We start from the raw sequence: 23496 nt of genomic DNA on the forward strand, positions 1-23496 counted from the left end.
CACAAATATTAACTACATTTATTGTACCCAACTTTAGTTGAAGCATACATTGTTTATTGCATAAAGGTCTGGGGACAAACATATAAAACAATCACAAAACAATATTCATATTACACAAGAGAGTAATAAAGACAATTAATAGAATGGATTATAGAGATCCAACAAATGATTCATAAAGTCACACATTTTAAAATTGTATAAAAGACAACTGTTCAAATGATGTATAAAGTAAATAATAATATGCTTCCAGAAGATGTTTCAGATGTGAACCAGTAAATATGAACTAAGAGGGATTTATGAGTACTCAAAAGCAAAGGTATGAACACATGTAAAACAAATATGTACATCATATAAAGGAGTTCATCTATGGAATTATCTACAATTAGAAAATAAAATATGTAACACTTCATCATTCAAAAAACATATATAAAACACTAATATGAATAAGTATGAAAGTGAATTATGAATATCAACACATAAAATGTTTATTGTATGTAACATATTTTATGTACTGTTTATTCTCACCTTTTCAGTCAAATTGTTCTGTTTATTTTAAAGTATACAAATGTGTATATTAACTCTTGTACTTGACTGAAATAAAAGCACTAATCTATAAATGTTAGAATCATAAAAACAAGATTGTGTTACACACACACTACAATGATGTCACACGTGTTATACAGTTATGTGCTGATGTTGTTACAAAGTCAAAGTTAACAAAGTTTTGACAGTTAATTTCAAATCCTGCATCTTCATTTGCTGCTGCTGTTCTCACCAGCACACTTGTGTTTCTTACACTGGTACTTATAAGAGAATCTTTCACCACACACACTGCAACTCAACACTTTCTCTCCTGTGTGTGTTCTCATGTGTACTGTAAGAGTGTTTGGGTGACCAAAGCTTTTGTTGCAGCTTGAACAGGAGTATGGTTTTTCACCAGAGTGCGTTATCATGTGTGATTTTAATTGCTGTCTTTCTATATAACTTTTACCACATACTGAACATATAAAAGGTTTCTCACCAGTGTGTGTTCTCATGTGTACTTTTAAACTTCGATTTAGTACAAAACTTTTACCACATTCTGAGCAAGAAAACGTTTTTCCTCCAGTGTGTATTCTCATGTGTGTTTTGAAATGGTCCCTTCGAGTAAAATCTTTACCGCAGATTGAACATAAAAAAGGTTTTTCTCCATTGTGTATTCTCATGTGTGTTTTGAAATGGTCCCTTCGAGTAAAATCTTTACTGCATGTTGAACATGAAAAAGGTTTTTCTCCAGTGTGTATTCTCATGTGTGCTTTGAAATGCTCCCTTTGAGTAAAATCTTTACCGCAGATTGAACATGAAAAAGGTTTTTCTCCAGTGTGTGTTCTCATGTGTACTTTTAAACTTTGATTTATTACAAAACCTTTACCACATTCTGAGCAGGAAAAAGGTTTTTCTCCAGTGTGTATTCTCATGTGTATTTTCAAATAGTGCCTATGAGTAAAATCTTTACCGCAGATTGAACATGAAAAAGGTTTTTTTCCAGTGTGTATTCTCATGTGTATCTTCAAATGTTGCTTTTGAGTAAAATCTTTACCGCAGATTGAACATAAAAAAGGTTTTTCTCCAGTGTGTGTTCTCATGTGTACTTTCAGCATGTGTTTTAGTCTAAAATCTCTACCACATTCTGAGCAGGAAAAAGGTTTCTCTCCGGTGTGTGTACTCATGTGTCTTTTCAGATTACTATGGTCTTTAAAAGTTTTGTCACAGAGAGAACATGCGAAGCGGGTGTTGTCAGTGTGACATGTCTTATCATCTTTGGAGTTTTCATCATCAGTGTCAGGAGAGTGTGACGTTGTGTCCTCACTATCTGATAGTGGAGCTAAGATCTTGTCTGCTTGTGATCCTCCACAGTGGTCTCCATCAGCTTCTGTTGTCATGTGTTGAGTTGAGCTGCTGCTTGGAGGCTCCGCCTCTCTTGTCTCCTCACTTTCACCTTTGACCTCATCATCTTCACTCTTCACAACCACATGGAACTCCTCCAACCATTCGTGACTGATGCTGTGTTCCTCCTCTTCCTCTTTAAAATGGGAGGTCAGTGGGTTATTTTCTTCCCTTTGCATTTGCAATGTATGTGACACCTCTTCTTCCTCCTTAATGTGGGAGGGCTGTGGCTCCTCCTCGTCCATCCTGAAGCTCCACTTCTGTTGCTCAGAGAGAAGATGTTCTTCACAGACGTCTGCAGGACACAAGAAGACAAACATGCTCGAGAAGAGTCCATCTTTGTTCAGTCACATGTTAGGAGCGATATTGATAAGATTTTACCAATTCAGATTTCATTTTCAATTCTGCTCTCAAATTCTTCAGGACAACCTAAAATCATCAGCCCGGGGGTTGGATCTTGGGCGCAGTTGGGTGTTCCAACAGGACAATGACCCCAAACACATGTCAAAAGTGGTAAAGGAATGGCTAAATCAGGCTACAATTAAAGGCCTACTGAAATGCGATGTTCTTATTTAAACGGGGATAGCAGGTCCATTCTATGTGTCATACTTGATCATTTCGCGATATTGCCATATTTTTGCTGAAAGGATTTAGTAGAGAACATCGATGATAAAGTCTGCAACTTTTGGTCGCTGATAAAAAAAGCCTTGCCTGTACCGGAAGTAGCAGACGATATGCGCGTGACGTCACAGGTTGTGGAGCTCCTCACATCCGCACATTGTTTACAATCATGGGCACCAGCAGCGAGAGCGATTCGGACCGAGAAAGCGACGATTTCCCCATTAATTTGAGCGAGGATGAAAGATTTGTGGATGAGGAAAGTGAGAGTGAAGGACTAGAGGGCAGTGGGAGCGATTCAGATAGGGAAGATGCTGTGAGCGGCGGGTGGGACCTGATATTCAGCTGGGAAAGACTAAAACAGTAAATAAACACAAGACATATATATATATATATATATATATATACACTTTTTGAGCCACAATACAACCAGGCTTATATTTAATATGCCACAAATTAATCCCGCATAACAAACACCTCCCCCCTCCCGTCTATATAACCCGCCAATACAACTCAAACACCTGCACAACAGACTCAATCCCACAGCCCAAAGTACCGTTCACCTCCCCAAAGTTCATACAGCACATAATTCCCCAAAGTCCCCAAAGTTACGTACGTGACATGCACATAGCGGCACGCACGTACGGGCAAGCGATCAAATGTTTGGAAGCCGCAGCTGCATGCGTACTCACGGTACCGTGTCTGCGTATCCAACTCAAAGTCCTCCTGGTAAGAGTCTCTGTTGTCCCAGTTCTCCACAGGCCAATGGTAAAGCTTGACTGTCATCTTTAGGGAATGTAAACAATGAAACACCGGCTGTGTTACCCGGCAAAACAGTCAGGGGGTGCATTCTACGGCAGGGGTGCGTTATCCAGCACAACACCTTCCGCAATACACCGCTTCCCACCAACAGCTTTCTTCTTTGCTGTCTCCATTGTTCATTGAACAAATTGCAAAAGATTCACCAACACAGATGTCCAGAATACTGTGGAATTTTGCGATGAAAACAGACGACTTTATAGCTGGCCACCATGCTGTCCCAAAATGTCCTCCACAATCCGTGACGTTTTCAGCAGGATATTTCGCGCAAAATTTAAAATTGCACTTTAGTAAGCTAACCCGGCCGTTTTGGCATGTGTTGCAATGTTAAGATTTCATCATTGATATATAAACTATCAGACCGCGTGGTCGGTAGTAGTGGGTTTCAGTAGGCCTTTCAAACACTTTGCATCATGCACTCAGCTACAAGTTGACTTACCTTGCATTGTATTATTGTGGATGGTGCTATTGGCTCATCATGTTTGAAGTGTTGCCTTCCTTCGCGGGGACTTTTTTCCTGCATTTTCTGGTGATGGGCTGACTATCTTCAATTATTTTACCCTCAGCATGCTTTACGACTCCAAAATATTTTGACTTTAGATTGTGTCTTTTTACTCTGAGGGCAACATTTCAAGAGTAAGGTCCTTGTGTTGTTTTCCGTCATTACAAACAGCGCTAGTGCACATGCGCCATCTTCATTTTATAAAATATTTATTTATTTATATATGCACCTTATTGCTTTTTTATCCTGCACTACCATGAACTTATGTAACAAAATGTTGTTCTTATCTGTGCTGTAAAGTTTACATTTGAATGACAATAAAAAGGAAGTCTAGTCTAAGTCTTCAAAGGCGCGTCGCCACTGCATTTCCAGGAAGTGAGCAATGTCGCCTAAAATGCATTACTAAATGAGGGTTTTCGATAATTAAAAATGAAACGGTAGTACCCAATGTCCAGAATTTTACCGCGGTTTATCATTATACCGTTATATCCCTGATACACACATATATACATATAAACACACATATATATGTATATATGTACATACACATAAAACTGATGTAAGTGTACCACTATTGGTACGCCAAATATTATTTTATTATTAGAGTACAGTGTTTTATTTTCCTGTATTCAAACACAATGTTACTGTTCAACCTGTGTGTAATATTACAGTGGCTAAAATATTAAATATACGTGTTAAATAAAGAGTCCTCCTTGTTTTTAAGGAATAATTAAGGCCTACTATGCTACTGTATTTTAATGCTGTTCATGATGGTGGTACTTGGAAATCCAAGTATTTTCTGAGGTGATACTTGGTTAAAAAAAGTACTGACGAAGTGACATTGGAAACTACATCGGCAGCCACCATTTTGTTATACCACAACGGTGTCTGCGCATACATCGCGCTTCAAAGGAGATATCGTTTTTTCTCTCTCGAGTTAACAGGAAAAGGAGAAAGCAATATCTGCGTCATTTCATTTTTCACAAAATACTTTCCACTGTGTTCGTTAGAAAGTTCCACAACTGTTCACGTTATCCCACGCTTGTGCTCCAGCACTCATCTCATTGTGCAACATGTGAATGTTTGAAGTGGAACTAAATGCGATCTCTTAAAGGGGTACACATTATTTCCAAAGCAGGGCCCCCATCCACATATACAATACTAGAACATATCTGATGAAAACCAACATTTTGTTATTTTAATTATAAGTGGGCCATACCACCTATTAGAGTTGTACGGTATACCGGTATTAGTATAGTACCGCTAATGAATCATTTTCGGTACTATACCGTCTCTGAAACGTACCTGCCGCGCACCCCCCTGCTCTCGCGTCGAAGTCACATCGTGACATTGCTGGTTTTACGAGCAGACGAGCATGTTTGGCGGCACACAATCGTGGAGTACTTACAAATCCCGTTTCCATATGAGTTGGGAAATTGTGTTAGATGTAAATATAAACGGGATACAATGATTTGCAAATCCTTTTCAACCCATATTCAATTGAATGCACTACAAAGACAAGATATTTGATGTTCAAACTCATAAACTTTATTTTTTCTTTGCAAATAATAATTAACTTACAATTTCATGGCTGCAACACGTGCCAAAGTAGTTGGGAAAGGGCATGTTCACCACTGTGTTACATGGCCTTTCCTTTTAACAACACTCAGTAAACGTTTGGAAACTGAGGAGACACATTTAAGCTTCTCAGGTGGAATTATTTCCCATTCTTGCTTGATGTACAGCTTAAGTTGTTCAACAGTCCGGGGGTCTCCGTTGTGGTATTTTATAATGCGCCACACATTTTCAATGGGAGACAGGTCTGGACTACAGGCAGGCCAGTCTAGTACCCGCACTCTTTTACTATGAAGCCGCGTTGATGTAACACGTGGCTTGGCATTGTCTTGCTGAAATAAGCAGGGGCGTCCATGGTAACGTTGCTTGGATGGCAACATATGTTGCTCCAAAACCTGTATGTACCTTTCAGCATTAATTAGCGCCTTCACAGATGTGTAAGTTACCCATGTCTTGGGCACTAATACACCAACATACCATCATAGATGCTGGCTTTTCAACTTTGCGCCTATAACAATCCAGATGGTTCTTTTCCTCTTTGGTCCGGAAGACACAACATCCACAGTTTCCAAAAACAATTTGAAATGTGGACTCGTCAGACCACAGAACACTTTTCCACTTTGTATCAGTCCAACCTAGATGAGCTCAGGCCCAGCGAAGCCGACGGCGTTTCTGGGTGTTGTTGATGAACGGTTTTCGCCTTGCATTGGAGAGTTTTAACTTGCACTTACAGATGTAGCGACCATCTGTAGTTACTAACAGTGGGTTTCTGAAGTGTTCCTGAGCCCATGTGGTGATATCCTTTACACACTGATGTCGCTTCTTGATGCAGTACAGCCTGAGGGATCGAAGGTCACGGGCTTAGCTGCTTACGTGCAGTGATTTCTCCAGATTCTCTGAACCCTTTGATGATATTACGGACTGTAGATGGTGAAATCCCTAAATTCCTTGCAATAGCTGGTTGAGAAAGGTTGTTCTTAAACTGTTAAACAATTTGCTCACGCATTTGTTGACAAAGTGGTGACCCTCGCCCCATCCTTGTTTGTGAATGACTGAGCATTTCATGGAATCTACTTTTATACCCAATCATGGCACCCAACTGTTCCCAATTTGCCTGTTCACCTGTGGGATGTTCCAAATAAGTGTTTGAGGAGCATTCCTCAACTTTATCAGTATTTATTGCCACCTTTCCCAACTTCTTTGTCATGTGTTGCTGGCATCAAATTCTAAAGTTAATGATTATTTGCAACAAAAAAAAAAAGTTTATCAGTTTGAACATCAAATATGTTGTCTTTGTCGCATATTCAACTGAATATAGGTTGAAAATTATTTGCAAATCATTGTATTCCGTTTATATTTACATCTAACACAATTTCCCAACTCATATGGAAACGGGGTTTGTAGATGATATGTGGATGTTGTGCTTACTTGGACTGTGATGAAGCTGTGAGGACTCAGGTGGTTTGTCTTCATGCTCTTCAGTCTTCACAGAGACAACAGTCAGTGGAAACTTGGTGAGATCAGCCTCCTCCTGCCCTACAGGACACTCTCCTTCCTCTTCCTCTTCCTCTTTAAAATAGGGGGGCTGTGGATCCTCCTTGTCCCCTTTAAAATGGGAGGGCTGTGGATACTCTGAAGTGAAACTGTCCCCCTGCAGATGAGGGAGACATTCTTCTTGGTGTTCAATCAGCTGATGGATGTCTACAGGACACAAACAAAACACATTTTAACTCCTACATGCTAAGTATTAAATTGTACATGATATATAGGGCTGTGGCTATTGGAAATTTTTATTAATCAAGTGTTATACTGGAAATATTTTCGATTAATCGAGTAACTGAATAAAACAGTGTTGCTTGGTTAAAGACGAATTTAAGCGACTATAAGACATTTCACTTATTAATGAACGGCCAATTGGTTTGAGATGGTATGAGATCAAGGTGTCATCTTTAGATCAGGCTTTGTTTTTTCGACAATCACTGCCACATTAAAAAGTTAAAGTACCAATGATTGTCACACACACACTAGGTGTGGCGAGATTATTCTCTGCATTTGACCCATCACCCTTGATCACCCCCTGGGAGGTGAGGGGAGCAGTGAGCAGCAGCGGTGGCCGCACCCGGGAATACTTTTTATGGTGATTTGACCCCCAATACCAACACTTGATGCTGAGTGCCAAGCAGGGAGGTAATGGTCCTATTTTATAGTCTTTGGTATGACTGGGTCGAGGTTTGAACTCACAACCTACTTATCTCAGGGGCGGACACTCTAACCCACGGGTGTCAAACTCTGGCCCGCGGGCCAAATTTTGCCTGCCGTGTAATTTCACTTGGCCCGTGAGGCGATAACAAATTAACACTAGAGCTGGCCCGCCAATCATATACAGTGGCGGTTCCGCGGTACACTACTAATTCTCATGCTTGCCAAACCTCCCACTTGCCAAACCTCCCGGTAGACTCCCAAATTTCAGTGCCCCTCACGAGAATTGTAACGTTCCCTTTTCGTCCAGTCCAACAAGAGCTGGCCCAGTTACATAATACATGCGGCTTTGACACGCACACAGAAATGAATGCAACGCATACTTGATCTTCCGCGATACAAGTTACACTGAGGGTGCCAGTATAAAAAACTTTAACATTGTTATAAATATACGCCACACTGTGAATCCACACCAAACAAGAATGACAAACACATTTTGGGAAAACATCCACAGTAACACAACATAAACACAACAGAACAAATACCCAGAACTCTTTGCAGCACTAACTCTTCCGGGACGCTACAAGGTGTGTGTGTGTGTGGGGGGGGGGGGGGGGGGGGGGGTTTGGAGGTAGCGGGAGTGTATATTGTAGCATCCTGGTTTTGTGCCGGATAATGCACCCCCGGCGTAGAATGCACCCCCTGACGGGAGTGTTATATCAACTAAAGCCCACACTTAAAGTTTCCACTTGCAAGATTGAATCTATTTGAAAAAGTTATTTAATAAGAAGCCAAAAGTGCAAAAACAATAATGTTCGCGTTGGAGGAGTTGTGAATGAATGAAATATGAAATCCGTGCTGCAGTCTGCAGGTGTACCTAATGTTGTGGCCCAGCAGCGACTGCAGCACGGATTTCATATTTCATTCATTCACAACTCCTCCAACACGAACATTATTGTTTTTGCACTTTTGGCTTCTTATTAAATAACTTTTTTAAATAGATTCAATCTTGCACGTGGAAACTTTAAGTGTGGGCTTTAGTTGATAAAACACTCCCGTCAGGGGGGTGCATTCTACGCCGGGGGTGCATTATCCGGCACAACACCTGAAGAGTCAGTGCTGCAAAGGGTTCTAGGTATTTGTTCTGTTGTGTGTATGTTGTGTTACTGTGCGGATTTTCTCCCAAAATGTGTTTGTCATTCTTGTTTGGTTTGATTCCCAGTGTGGGGTATATTTCTAACAATGTTAAAGTTGCTTATATGGCACTTTCAGTGTAAACTGTGTCGCTGTTGATGAAGTATGCTTTGCATTTACGTGTGTGTGCGTACAGGAGTCGCTCATATCTTGTGACTGGACGGGCACGTTGTTAAAAGGGATGAAAATCGGACGTGACGTCAGCTCGTAGAGGACGTTAAAAGCAGTGCCTGTAAGGCACGCCCCCAAGACTGTGGAATACGAGAAATGACGACTGATAAACACTTTCGTTCGATAATGAAGGTTGCTTCAGCTCAAAGCCTGAGCCCCGACATTAATGAACTAGCATCCAAGAAAAGATGGCAGGTATCTGGCTCGAGCTTTACATACTCAGGAGTTTGCACTTAACCTGCTCTCTGGAATATTCCCCCCGGTGACTGTGTGAGTTTTGTGTACACATGTTGATACACATTGTTACAAACTGAGAGGAACATCAACCTCTCATAAATATTGTGTGTCTGAAACTGTCTCGTTTTTATGAACAACGTAAAACAATCAGTGCATCATCCTCACATGACAATTCATCTTTCTATAGACTATCTATTTAAGAATAGTGTTAATAATAAAAAATATAGAGTTAGTAAAGATGTGAGAGTAAGAAGTAAACAAACCTGTTCTGTGTAACACAACTTGATGTTTTTGATGTTGTCGCTCCTTCTCCTCTTTTGTTGGACAAAGTTCCTCCTCATACTTTGCTATCGTTCTTTCGCACATTTTCACACAATCACAACACTTTACACTCACATTTGATCTCTACTTAGCGATGTGTTTTGACCACTTCCGCCTCTCTTTGTTAGCAGCTAACAAGCTAAGCTAATTAGCAAGCTAAGCTAGCTCGAGAAGCAACAACGTGCGCTCAGACTAATATAACCGGATGCAAACAATTATTAACGATGTTTACTCTATTTAATAGAGTCTAATAAACGACATATATGTGTACATGGACGCACAGATTAAGAACATTGAACTGTGACGACTCGTCTTCACCGTCAGACGCCATCTTGCTTTATCCTCGCCGTGTTCGGTTCGCGCGCAGTGTTGTCAGATCTCGCGAGAGAAAAGAGTAAGCAGCTCTCACTTCCAGATCTCGCGAGAGAAACGACTAACCAGCTCTTTCCCCCCCCCCCCCACCCCGGGTACAATTTTCAACATTCTGAAAATAAAAGTAAACGTGTCCATTTAGGGTGACCATTTCCATGACACCAAAAAGGAGGACATTATGCGGCATATCAATAAATTACTATGGTGTACATAGGACTCTGGTATACTCTTATTTATAGTACAATTTTGAGTGGTTTAAAGATGATGTTTGTGTGGCTGAATAGGAAAAAATATTAAAGTCAAGTGTTTGTTAACAGTATTTGTATTTATTCAATACATTGTGGTGTTCAAAAAGTGACCACTGAGATGAATCTTTTCAAGTGCAGAGTGCCACAAAGCATAACATGTGTGGACTTAAATGTAGTTAACATATATAATAAAAAGAAAAATGCCACAAAAAAATTTCCACATCAACATCAAGGCTGCTTGCTGCATATCTGGTTGCGTTATGCAGAATATGGGCCAAACAGTTTGCAGGGAGCACATCTTTTTGGCTCAGTTTCAGCTTCTGATACACTGTTATGTTTGCCACAATTGACACTGGCATTGTCTGCTGCATATGCAGACATGTTTTTCACCTCTAAGCCAGACATCTCAAGTTTTGCCAGCAGCTGGTTTGTTATGGCTTCTGACGTTTCGTTGCTGTCACTATAAAAATCCAACAGGACATGTTGGATGCCTTCATCAAAGTGAAAATATCTTACCACAATGGGAAAACACTTGTTTGTTCCTTTATTTGAGGCGTCGGTTGCCACGGAAAAGGGTAGGTTGTTTTCTTTTATGTAGTCGGTATGTTCCTGTACTGAATAGTGAGCGATGACGTTCTCGCACAATGCCTTGGCTTTTGTTCGGCCACAGGCCATCCCTTTAGCTGTGGGCTAGTCACTGAAAATCTCCCGGTCCCCTTTCATGCCGCAGTCTAAACTTCTGTAGGACTGGTGATGCTTTACAGCAGTGGTTCTCAACCTTTTTTCAGTGATGTACCCCCTGTGAACATTTTTTTAATTCAAGTACCCTCTAATCAGAGCAAAGCATTTTTGGTTGAAAAAAAGAGATGAAGTAAAATATAGCACTATGTCATCAGTTTCTGATTTATTAAATTGTATAACAGTGCAAAATATTGCTCATTTGTAGTGGTCTTTCTTGAACTATTTGGAAAAATATATATAAAATAACTAAAAACTTGTTGAAAAATAAACAAGTGATTCAATTATAAATAAAGATTTCTACACATAGAAGTAATCATCAACTTAAAGTGCCCTCTTTGGGGATTGTAATAGAGATCCACCTGGATTCAGGAACTTAATTCTAAACATTTCTTCACAAAAAAAGAAATCTTTAACATCAATATTTATGGAACATGTCTACAAAAAAATCTAGCTGTCAAGACTGAATATTGCATTGTTGCATTTCTTTTCACACTTCTTTTTGACCGACATTTTAGTGAGGGTCAAACCATCATGGCATGGGGGAAACTCTGGGTTTATGGTAATGAATGGAATAGCCTACTTGATTTGATGTTCAGTTTATGAACTTACATTACATTACATACCCCCAGGGGTACGCGTACCCCCATTTGAGAACCACTGCTTTACAGCATGGTACACCTTGCACAGCTCCGCAGCGGTTATCTTGTCATCCAGGGGCGACGAAACTTCACGAAAAAATGTCCTCATTGAAGAGGTACCTGCCGCACGTTTATTACTTTTATGTTTATCCGCGCACCCGCATGCCGTTCAATTGCAGCATTCCCCTGACTACTTACGTCGACATCACATCGACAAAGTGTGCAGAAGCCATGGAATGAGTCTCGACTGCTTTTCGTTATAAATTCGTTCTCTTTTATCCATTCAGAATTAAACGAGGTCTTGCGTTTTGGCATGATGCTAACTTTCTGTCAATGTCATGCCGCAGAAGCACATGGACCCTTGTTTACTTTTTTAACCAATGATAAGCAGATTTGTATCCGACACAGCTCTTAGCCAATCATTTGATATGTTACTGCGTTGGGGGCATTTTTTACGGTCTTTGATTGGCTATTGCGCTGCAGCCCAGCAAAGATGAAAAAACTCCGCTCTTCAAGCCTAGTGCCTCAAAAAGGAGGACAAATACGTGTCCGGCTTGATGCTGCGCCGGACGCCGGACAGGGCATTAAAAATCCGGACTGTCCGGCCTAAATCCGGACACCTGGTCACCCTATACAGTCCATTTTACATTTTTAAAACAAAGACATACTACTTATTTCCGTAAAAATATTCAAAAATTTAACAATGTTTTGAAACAAGAATAGCATAAGGAAAGAAAAAAAGGAACAAAATAAATAATACACTCATCATAGTATTTTTAAGTTCCGCCTCTCTTTGTTAGCAGCTAACAAGCTAAGCTAACCAGCAGGCTAGGCTAGGCTAGCACGTCAAAGTGCACTCAGACTAATGTATCCACATACAAACAATTAATAAAGACGTTTACTCTGTTAAACGACATACATGTGCACATGTACGTTGTAATTAAGACCAATAAACCATAATACCCAAAACAACGCATTTTCCGTCAGACGCCATCCTGTTTTTTTCTTCTTCCTCCTGTGTGACGTCTTCGCAGAACAAATGTTGGCGAAACACGTGTTTCACTGGGACAATAGTGAGTGGTGCACACTTCCTTCGCCCAACCACAGAACAAAAAAAAGTCCCATTTAAGCGTTGCTGGTGGAACAATAGGAAGAATATATTCCACTCATCTCTTGTACATGCGGCTAATGAGGTAATATAAATTATATATTTTTGGGAATAAGCGGTAGAAAATGGATGGATGGATGGATGGATATATCATTTATGTTATTTACCTGGTATGTTGTTCGAAGCTAACGTGCTAGCGTTAGCCTGCTAGCAGGCCCTACGTAGCAAATGCGAGCGTTCTTTTGATGAGTGTATTTTATATGTTCTCTATGAGAATTATATTGACTTATTTCATACTTTAACTTTTTTTTTTGCTGTATAACGTACAGTCACGCTAGCATCATTAAATATTTGTCACTAGAAAGGAACGAACGTCTCGTAATTTAAGTCTGGAATAAATAAATGATAAATGGGTTATACATGTATAGCTGTTTTCTACCTTCAAGGTACTCAAAGCGCTTTGACAGTATTTCCACATTCACCCATTCACACACACATTCACACACTGATGGCGGGAGCTGCCATGCAAAGCGCTAACCAGCAGCCATCAGGAGCAAGGGGTGAAGTGTCTTGCCCAAGGACACAACGGACGTGACTAGGATGGTAGAAGGCGGGGATTGAACCCCAGTAACCAGCAACCCTCCGATTGCTGGCACAGCCACTCTACCAACTTCGCCACGCCGTCACATGTTATAATAATAATTATAATAATAATACATTTTATTTGGTATAGTGCTTTTCAGTGAACTCAAAGACACTAAAGTTATTAAAATTATTATTATTATGTATTACACATGCACTGCAGTAGTCTACTTTGTGTCTGCTAACTTTATTAGCAATAAATACAAATTATGTTGTTTGCACACACTTCTATTACCTTGATAACATCCATCCATTTCCTACCGCTTGTCCCTTTTTGGGGTTGGGGGGGTGTTCATACCTGCCAACTACTCCGGTTTTCCCGTAATTAGTACGGTTTTCATCAACCTATTCCGGGTTACGGTTGCAGTGATAAAAAATACGGTTTTTCATTAATTAAATTTTTTTTTTTTTTTTAAGTTTTATTCACGAAATCGCGTAACAACAATGACAATCGACACTGCTTCCCGTAACTTCCTATCGAGCCATTCCGAATGCCATGCGGGAGGCTATTTATAGCACCGCTGCCAAGCAAGAGGCACCTGTTGCCATTGTTTCCAAACGAGCGAACGATCATGGAATCAGCCGGAGAAAAATCGCAAACGAGTCTTAAACCGAAAAGAAAACTGCAGTCATTCCGTGAAGAATATTCAAAAGCCTATCCGGGAATAATTATCCGTTCCAAAAAGGGTGAAAACTACGCGAATTGCACCTTGTGCAGACAAGATTTTTCGATCGGACACGGAGGAATTAGCGATGTAAAAGACCACGTTGGGACAAAAAAACACAAGTCTAATGCCGTTGCTAAATTTGGATTTTAGTCACAAAAAGGTAATGACACCAATGTTATCTATTGGAATTGTTTAGTACTGTTATACTGTTAAAAGTGTTTATACTACTTATGCTTTCAAGTCCAAGTTGAAGAAATCTTGTTAAATGTTGACAGCATAACTACCAAAATACAGTATGTCCTTAATATTTTTGCAGTGCTATTTCTGTTGAAAAGTTAAAATGATTACATTAGAGATGTGATGTGCCACTTTTCAAGTGTCTGACGGCTTAAATTAATTTTCATTAATTTTTCATATTTTGAATTCTTTTGAAAGGCTTACAAAAAAACTACATTTGAATTGTAATTCCATGCTATTGACAGGACTATTAATTTTAATGAAGTTAGCTTACCATGTTTACAGTATGATAATTGTGATAGAAATGTGAATTTTAGGCACAGAATATTTTTTACAATTGAACAAGGCAGTAGATTATACAAGCTTGGACAGAAAGTTAATAATGACACCATTGTTTTTTTTAATGGAATTGTTTAGTACTGTTTTACCATTTGTTTACTGTAAAAAGTGTTTATACTGTTTATACTTTCAATTAACAGATTGAAGTCTTGTGAAAGGTTGACAGGATAACTGGCATTAACTGTCAAAATAATTTCAAACTATTGAAGTTAGCTTACAGAATAAACATGTCAATCAACCCATATGATTTTTGCTGTAATATTTTTGTTTTGAAAAGTCACTGTGACTGATAGAAAAGTGATGGTTTTAGCAACATTTTAACCTGTCTGAATGCAATCAATCATTTTGCGTCGGGGAGCTTCGCCCCCCTGAACCTCCCACCAGGACATTGTCCTGGACCTACCGGGGCCTGCGGCCCCTGGACCCTGGGTACTAGGTTTTTCTGATTTCAAAAGTTGGCAGGTATGGGTGTTGCTGGAGACTATCTCAGCTGCATTCGGGCGGACATTTCATGGAAATTAAATGAACTGATTAGAGATCTCCGATAATGGCTTTTTTGCCGATATTCCGATATTGTCCAACTCTTAATTACCGACACAGATATATACATTTGTGTAATTAACACATTATTATGCCTAATTTTGTTGTGATGCCCCGCTGGATGCATTAAACAATGTAACAAGGTTTTCCAAAATAAATCAATTCAAGTTATGGAAAAAAATGCCATTATGGCACTGCCATATTTACTATTGAAGTCACAAAGTGCATTATTTTTTTTAACATGCCTCAAAACAGCTGCTTGGAATTTGGGAGAGCATGAGGAGGTTGAGGGGGTGGGAGGGTTCCAAGGGGTTCTTGGTATTTGTTCTGTTGTGTTACGGTGCGGGTGTTCTCCTGAAATGTGTTTGTCATTCTTGTTTGATGTGGGTTCACAGTGTGGCGCACATTTGTAACAGTGTTAAAGTTGTTTATACGGCCACCTTTAGTAGGACAGCATACATGAGAATTTATTTGATAAAAGCCAACACCAAGAATAGACATTTGAAAGGCAATTTAAAATAAATCAAGAATAGTGAACAACAGGCTGAATAAGTGTACGTTATATGAGGCATAAATAACCAACTGAGAACGTGCCTGGTATGTTAACGTAACATATTATGGTAAGAGTCATTCAAATAACTATAACATATAGAACATGCTATACGTTTACCAAACAATCTGTCACTCCTAATCGCTAAATCCCATGAAATCTTATACGTCTAGTCTCTTACGTGAATGAGCTAAATAATATTATTTGATATTTTACGGTAATGTGTTAATAATTTCACACATAAGTCGCTCCTGAGTATACGTCGCACCCCTGAGAGGGTGATGGTGATGGTGTGCAGGTTTTTTTTGTCATAAAAAATTATAATCATGTGTGCTTACGGACTGGGCCCTGCGATGAGGTGGCGACTTGTCCAGGGTGTACCCCGCCTTCCGCCCGATTGTAGCTGAGATAGGCTCCAGCGCCCCCCGCGACCCCAAAAGGGAATAAGCGGTAGAAAATGGATGGATGGATGCTTACGGACTGTATCCCTGCAGACTGTATTGATCTATATTGATATATAATGTAGGAACCAGAAATATTAATTACAGAAAGAAACAACCCTTTTGTGCGAATGAGTGTGAATGAGTGTAAATGGGGGAGGGAGGTTTGGGTTGGTGCACTATTTGCAAGTGTATCTTATGTTTTTTATGTTGATTTAATAAAAAAAAAAAAAGTTTATTTTTTATTTTTTTATTAATTCTTGTGCGGCCCAGTGGTTGGGGACCACTGGTGTACACAATTGTGGAAATAAGAGCTAAAAGGTGCTGTCCACGCATGTGGTCACTAAGCCTTTACAGTCATGACGATATTAAAATCCAAGCAGGAGGTTTCTATACGTTCTAAAAAGCTGTTACTTTTTATCAATAATTACTGTAAATGCAGAAAACAAGGTCAATTGCACAATTCATAATAATCAATGACTGATGATTATTCCATGTGTAGCAGAACATTACCGCAAAGTCTCTCAGTCCACTTGGAAAATATTATATTTGAGAGACTAAAAAATATTTGACACATCTGAGCTGAAGTTTGTTTGTTGTCTTGCAGACGTCCAGCAGATGAACGCTCGTCAAGAAAAACGTCCCCTTCAGCAGCAGGAGGATCCACGGCCCCCCCACATTACGGAGGGAGAGGAGGATCTCACCAAGTTTCCACTGACTGTTGTCTCTGTGAAGACTGAACCACCTGAGTCCTCACAGCTTCATCACAGTCCAAGTAAGCACAACATCCAGATGTCATCCAAAATGTATGCTAAATAGTAAAAAACTGCTAGTACAAGGCGGCTAACATTACAGGTAATGGTAGTCCTCTATTGTGCTTTTAAAATCACCAACATTACTCCATTTACTCGTAGTGACCTGTATATTAACCAAGTATTAACAGCATTGTAATGGTAAGAGCTAACTTCGAGGAACTACTTTCAGTCAAACGGCTCCTTGCTCGCAGAGAGGTAGACTAGCTAATGAGCTGCTGAGTTGGTAAAAGTTTGTTCTCGATTATAAATCATGCCTCACGCTTGTATCGGCGAAGGTGGTGGCCATAGACCGAGAATCGGTCAAATTAGTTTCAAACCCAAAGACGTCGTGAGGAAGACACGGCAAGATGCTCATTTCTTCCCAGCATTCTTGACCCGAGGAGTGAGAATTGTGCTCAATATATCAGCTGAACGGGGAGAACATGTCTTGTGCTGAAAGATATAATCATCCCATCAGTCGGCTTCCCGGTGAGAGCAGACATTGTACAGTAAGTGATAGTTTTTTTTAATGTTATCTTGTTTAGCATTTTACAATACTGCTACATGGATGGATGGATAGATTGTACTTTAGATAGAAAGATGGCGGTGCCCTGACGGGCTGCGGTTTGCAGATGCTCATGGTAGTATAGAAAATACCGGACAATTCTTTAAATTTCATGGCTGGCTTACAGCGTGGACACTCCGTGGTCACATACGACCGCCAGACAATTCTGGATGTGGATAGATCGGCCGTTTTGGACTGAAAGATGCGTGTACATTGGACCTCCTCGCTAGCATGGGAATACTTCGCCGGCTACATCCAGCGGCCTTTAAAGCAGCGGAGTCAAGTACCAGCGGGGACCGTCGACGGAAGACACGTAAGCGGTGTGATCGGAAGCAGAAGCGGGGATGCCGAGCGGGGCTGATAACAAAGCTAAAGGCTAATCCCCACAGAACGCCGCTTCCTTCCATCTTGCTTTCAAATGTTTGCTCCCTGGAGAACAAACTGGACTACCTGAAGCTGGATTTAAATGCAAGACGTGAGATGAAAGACTGCTGCGCCATATTTCTCACAGAAACGTGGTTGAAATCATCCGTTCCGGACGAGGCAGTTAGCATCGAGGGGCTAACTATGTTTCGGTCGGACAGGAGCAAATCTCTCACTGGTAAATCCCGAGGCGGTGGTGTTTGCATATACGTCAATAGTAACTGGTGCAATAATGGGAAGATAGTATCACGTCACTGCTCTCCTGATGTTGAACTATTAACTATAAAATGCAGGCCATTTTATTTACCCATGGAATTCAGTGCTATGATCTTCACAGTAGTGTACATTCCCCCCAGTGCTAACAACAAAGAAGCTTTGAATGCTTTGTACTGCTCCATCAATGAACTGCAAACTACACATCCAGAGGGAATTTTCATCGTGGCAGGGGATTTTAATCAAGCTAACATGAAAACAGTTTTCCCTCATTTCCATCAATATGTGAATTTTGCAACCAGGGGTGGAAGCAGATTGGACTTGGTGTATAGTAATATTAAACAGGCGTATAAAGCTGCACCGCGCCCCCACCTCGGCTCCTCAGACCATCTATCTGTGATGTTAATTCCTGCATACAAGCCCCTGCTGATCAGAAAGCAAGCTACAGTGAAGCAGGTGAGGACCTGGCCAGAGGGAGCAATGTCAGCATTACAAGACTGCTTCGAAACCACAGACTGGGACATGTTCAAAGCAGCCACCACCGAAAATCACCACACGTGTGGAGGAGTATGCAGAGTCTGTGTCCGCATACATTCAGAAGTGCATGGAGGATGTCAGTGTGATCAAGAACATCCCCACACGGGCCAACGAGAAACCCTGGATGAACAGTGAGGTACGTGCAATGCTGAAGGCTCGGAACAAGGCTTTCAAGTCTGGCAACATGGTGGCATTAAAATCAGCCAGAGCTAACCTGAACCGTGCCATTAAGGTTGCAAAGCGTGCTCACAGTCAAAGTGCAGGACGTCTTTGAGAACCCTACAAACACTAGACGAATGTGGCAGGGCATACAGGTCATCACAGACTTTAAAGCTGCCCCCTGTCCCTGTGACAACAGTATCAGCTTCCTAGATGACCTCAACAATTACTTTGCAAGGTTTGAGGCACTTAACATTACTCCGGCGAGAAAATTCATCCCTTACCCTGATGAGCAGCCGCTCAACCTGGATATAGCAGATGTCCGGAAAACCCTGAGGAGAGTGAACCCCCGGAAAGCACCGGGACCTGATGACATTCCGGGCAAGGTGCTTAAGGGATGTGCAGACCAGCTGGCTGGGGTTCTCACAGACATCTTCAACATCTCGCTGACCCAGGCTGTGGTACCATCATGTTTTAAGACGGCCACAATCATTCCAGTGCCAAAAAACCCCACAATCTCCTCCCTCAATGATTACCGCCCGTTGCACTCACCCCCATCATAATGAAGTGTTTCAAGAGGCTGGTAAAGGAATATATTGTCTCGAGACTTCCCCCCACATTTGACCCATACCAGTTTGCTAATCGCCCTAACCGCTCCACAGAGGACGCCATCTCCTCTGCACTCCACCTGAGCTTTGAACATCTGGAAGGAAAGGACACACACGTGCAGATGTTGTTCCTGGACTTCAGCTCAGCATTCAACACCATCATCATGCAGCACTTGGTGAGCAAACTGGCCCCCCTTGGATTCAGTACCCCCCTATACAACTGGCTGCTTGACTTCCTCACAGACAGACCCCAGTCTGTGAGAGTGGGCAACAACACCTCCAGTGCCATCTCCCTGAGCACCGGCTTCCCCCAGGGCTGCGTACTGAGTCCACTGCTGTTCACGTTGATGACTCATGACTGCTGCGCCAGGTTCGCTACTAACCACATTATGAAGTATGCGGACGACACAACAGTAGTGGGCCCCATCCGTGACAACAACAACATGGACTACAGGGAGGAGGTGAAACATCTGGTTGACTGGTGCAGAACCAATAACCTGGTCCTGAATGTCAACAAGACCAAGGAGATCATCGTTGACTTCAGGAAGCACCAGTCCAGCCACGCTCCACTCTTCATCAACGGCACAGCGGTGGAGATAGTAAGCAGCACCAAGTTCCTGGGGGTGCAGATAACTGACAATATAACCTGGTCCCTACACACCGGAGCTCTTGTAAAAAGAGCTCAGCAGCGCATGCACTTTTTGCGTCGGATGAAAAGAGCACAGCTCCCTCCCCCCATTCTCACCACATTCTACAGAGGCACTATAGAGAGCCTGCTGACCAACTGCTTCTCTGTCTGGACTGGAGCCTGCAAGGCCTCAGACTGGAAGTCTCTCCAGCGAGTGGTGAGGACGGCGGAAAAGATCATCAGGACTCCTCTTCCTCCTATCCAGGAGATCGCAAAAAGCCGCTGCCTGACCAGGGCTCAGAAAATCTGCAAAGACTCCTCCCACCCCCACCAAGGACTGTTTTCACTGCTGGACTCTAGAAAGAGGTTCCGAAGCAGAACCTCCAGGTTCTGTAACAGCTTCTTCCCTCAGGCCGTAAGACTCTTGAACGCATCATAATTAAATTATCCCCTCAACTCCCCCCAAAATGGATTAACTCGCTGGAATAAAAAAGACAATACAACACACATCCTTAAACGTGGACGCATGTGAAAAAGTGCAATATATTTATCTGTACAGTAATGTATTTATTTATTTATATATATTTATTTATTTTATTTATATATATATATATATATATATATATTTATTTATATATGCACCGTATTGCTTTTTTATCCTGCACTACCATGAGCTTATGTAACGAAATTTCGTTCTTATCTGTGCTGTAAAGTTCAAATTTGAATGACAATAAAAAGGAAGTCTAAGTCTAAGTCTCTATTGATTCCTTCAGGATAGTTCCTTTAGGAAAATTAAAATGATGCTAAGTGTTTCACTAAAGCTGCATCTGTTTACCGAATCAGCTTCTAAAACTTGTAGCTCATCCTCCCAAAAATATACGTTTTTGGATTATGATTTGTCTCAATGTAGTCTTTGCTGTCTTTAATGAAGTCTGTCATGATTGTTGTTGTTGTTGAAGGGAAAAGTGAAGGTTGTGATGCGCTCAGTAAAAATCAATGCTTACATCTGGTAATGCTTAAAATGAACAAAATACAGTAAATATTACATGTTGTCATTAAGGGAGTAACGATTCCTTTTAACGATTTGATTCGATTTGTAATTTGTTGTTGCTGATACGATTTATTATTATTTGATTTTTTTAATTAAATTTTTAGAAGAATACGATCCGAAACGATTTAGTGAGTTGAAATCGATTCAGTAACTTTTTTTTTTTATCAAAACAAATAAAGCAGTGTGAGTGTGAAATAAATAGACACTGAGTTTCCTTTATTTCTGCTATTTCTTGTAAGGGAAAGTCCATGGACACACGAGGACTTTAAAAGCAAAACAAAAAACAAAAGGATTTAAATCAGAGCCCATGGTAGGAAAACCGTTTATATATTTAGTTGATATCCGCCATTCTGTGTTTTTGTCTGATTTATAATTTTGATCAAAATTGAATCATTGGATGATTTTGAAAAGATGAAATATCAGTATCAGCATTGGTATGACCGATACTGCCCATGTAACTACTTGGTGTTGGATCCAAATTCTCAGTATCACCCAAAACTAATGCAAAGTATCAAACAGAAGAAAAAGTGTTCAGTACATTTTAACGAAAGTGTAGATAGAACCATACATTAGCAAGTAGATTAATAATAGTTTTGAGGAAATACTTCTGGAAATTGTGAAATATTTTACTGCCTATTTCAGCAACTAAATTAGGAGGCTTTGTAGCTCGTTTTCAAATGGTTTTATTAGTAAATATATATTAAATAACATCGCACAATACATTTTAGGCCATGTTAAAAAGTACCAATGATTGTCACACACACACTAGGTGTGGCGAAATTATTCTCTGCATTTGACCCAGCACCCTTGATCACCCCCTGGGAGGTTGAGGGGAGCAGTGGGCAGCAGCGGTGGCCGCGCCCGGGAATCATTTTTGGTGATTCAACTCCCAATTCCAACCCTTGATGCTGAGTGCCAAGCAGGGAGGTAATAGGTCCCATTTTTATAGTCTTTGGTATGACTCACGACGTACCGATCTCCCACTAGGCCACTGAGTAGGCCTATGGGTATGGGCCTATGAGTAGGATGTGGCCCATCCTTAGTAAAAAAAAGTTCCCCCGCCGTAGCTTGTTTTTATTTTCCTGTGAGTAAAGTTGTAAAGAGCAGCGTGTTTGTCTGCCACTGAGATTTCAAGACAGTTCATTCAATTATTTGTTTTGCTTAAGTACATGTAAACGTTCTGAATGCATCGTTGAACTGAGCAAAGCTGGGTGTTTCTAAAACATGTTTGTCGTCTTGTGTCCTGCAGACGTCTGTGAAGAACATCTTCTCCCTGAGCCACAGAAGTGGGGCATCAAGATGGTGAAGGAGGAACCACATCCCTTCCACATTAAGGAGGAAGAGGAGGAACACATCATCAGTGAAGAGGGAGAGCATCTTCAAGGACTGGAGGAGTTCCCAGTGTTTGTTGTGATTGTAAATAGTGAAGATGAAGAGGTCAAAGGTGAAAGTGAGGAGAAGAGAGAGGCGGAGCCTCCAAGCAGCAGCTCAACACAACACATGACAACAGAAGCTGATGGAGACCACTGTGGAGGATCACAAGCAGACAAGCTCTTAGCTCCACTATCAGATAGTGAGGACACAACGTCACACTCTCCTGACACTGATGATGAAGACTCTAAAGATGATAAGACATGTAACACTGACAACACACACTTCGCATGTTCTCTCTGTGACAAAACTTTTAAAGACCGTTGCAATATGAAAAGACACATGAAAAGACACACCGGAGGAAAACCTTTTTCATGTTCAATCTGCGGTAAAGATTTTACTCTAAGGCACCATTTGAAAGAACACATGAGAATACACACCGGAGAAAAACCTTTTTTATGTTCAATCTGCGGTAAAGATTTTACAAAAAGGCAAAACTTGAAAGAACACATGAGAACACACACCGGAGAAAAACCTTTTTCATGTTCATTCTGCGGTAAAGATTTTACTCAAAGGCAAAATTTGAAAACACACATAAGAATACACACTGGAGAAAAACCTTTTTCCTGCTCGGAATGTGGTAAAAGTTTTGTATTAAATCTAAGTTTAAAAATACACATGAGAACACACACTGGAGAAAAATCTTTTATATGTTCAGTGTGTGGTTACAGTTTTAAAGAAAGACAGCAATTAAAATCACACATGAGAACGCACTCTGGTGAAAAACCATACTCCTGTTCAAGCTGCAACAAAAGCTTTGGTCACCCAAACACTCTTACAGTACACATGAGAACACACACAGGAGAGAAAGTGTTGAGTTGCAGTGTGTGTGGTGAAAGATTCTCTTATAAGTACCAGTGTAAGAAACACAAGTGTGCTGGTGAGAACAGCAGCAGCAAATGAAGATGCAGGATTTGAAATAAAATGTCGAAACTTTAACTTTGACTTTCTAGCAACATCAGCACATATAACACGTGTGACATCATCGTTGTGTGTATAACA

General features: G+C 40.8%; 1 protein-coding gene across 1 annotated transcript in view; it reads left to right on the forward strand.

Annotated features, from left to right (window-relative positions):
• The first annotated feature begins 9077 nt into the window (after window positions 1–9077).
• LOC133579153 (uncharacterized) overlaps window positions 9078–23496 on the forward strand; it is a 41487-nt gene continuing 27068 nt past the window's right edge. Inside the window, exons 1-3 of the mRNA XM_061933684.2 lie at window positions 9078–9199; window positions 16693–16860; window positions 22313–23382. Of these exons, the coding sequence (XP_061789668.2) occupies window positions 9193–9199; window positions 16693–16860; window positions 22313–23382 (1245 nt within the window). The 5' untranslated portion in view covers window positions 9078–9192. The remainder of the gene's footprint in view (window positions 9200–16692; window positions 16861–22312; window positions 23383–23496) is intronic.

The sequence above is a fragment of the Nerophis lumbriciformis genome, linkage group LG03, assembly GCF_033978685.3.
Source record: "Nerophis lumbriciformis linkage group LG03, RoL_Nlum_v2.1, whole genome shotgun sequence".
Taxonomy (NCBI): Eukaryota; Metazoa; Chordata; class Actinopteri; order Syngnathiformes; family Syngnathidae; genus Nerophis; species Nerophis lumbriciformis.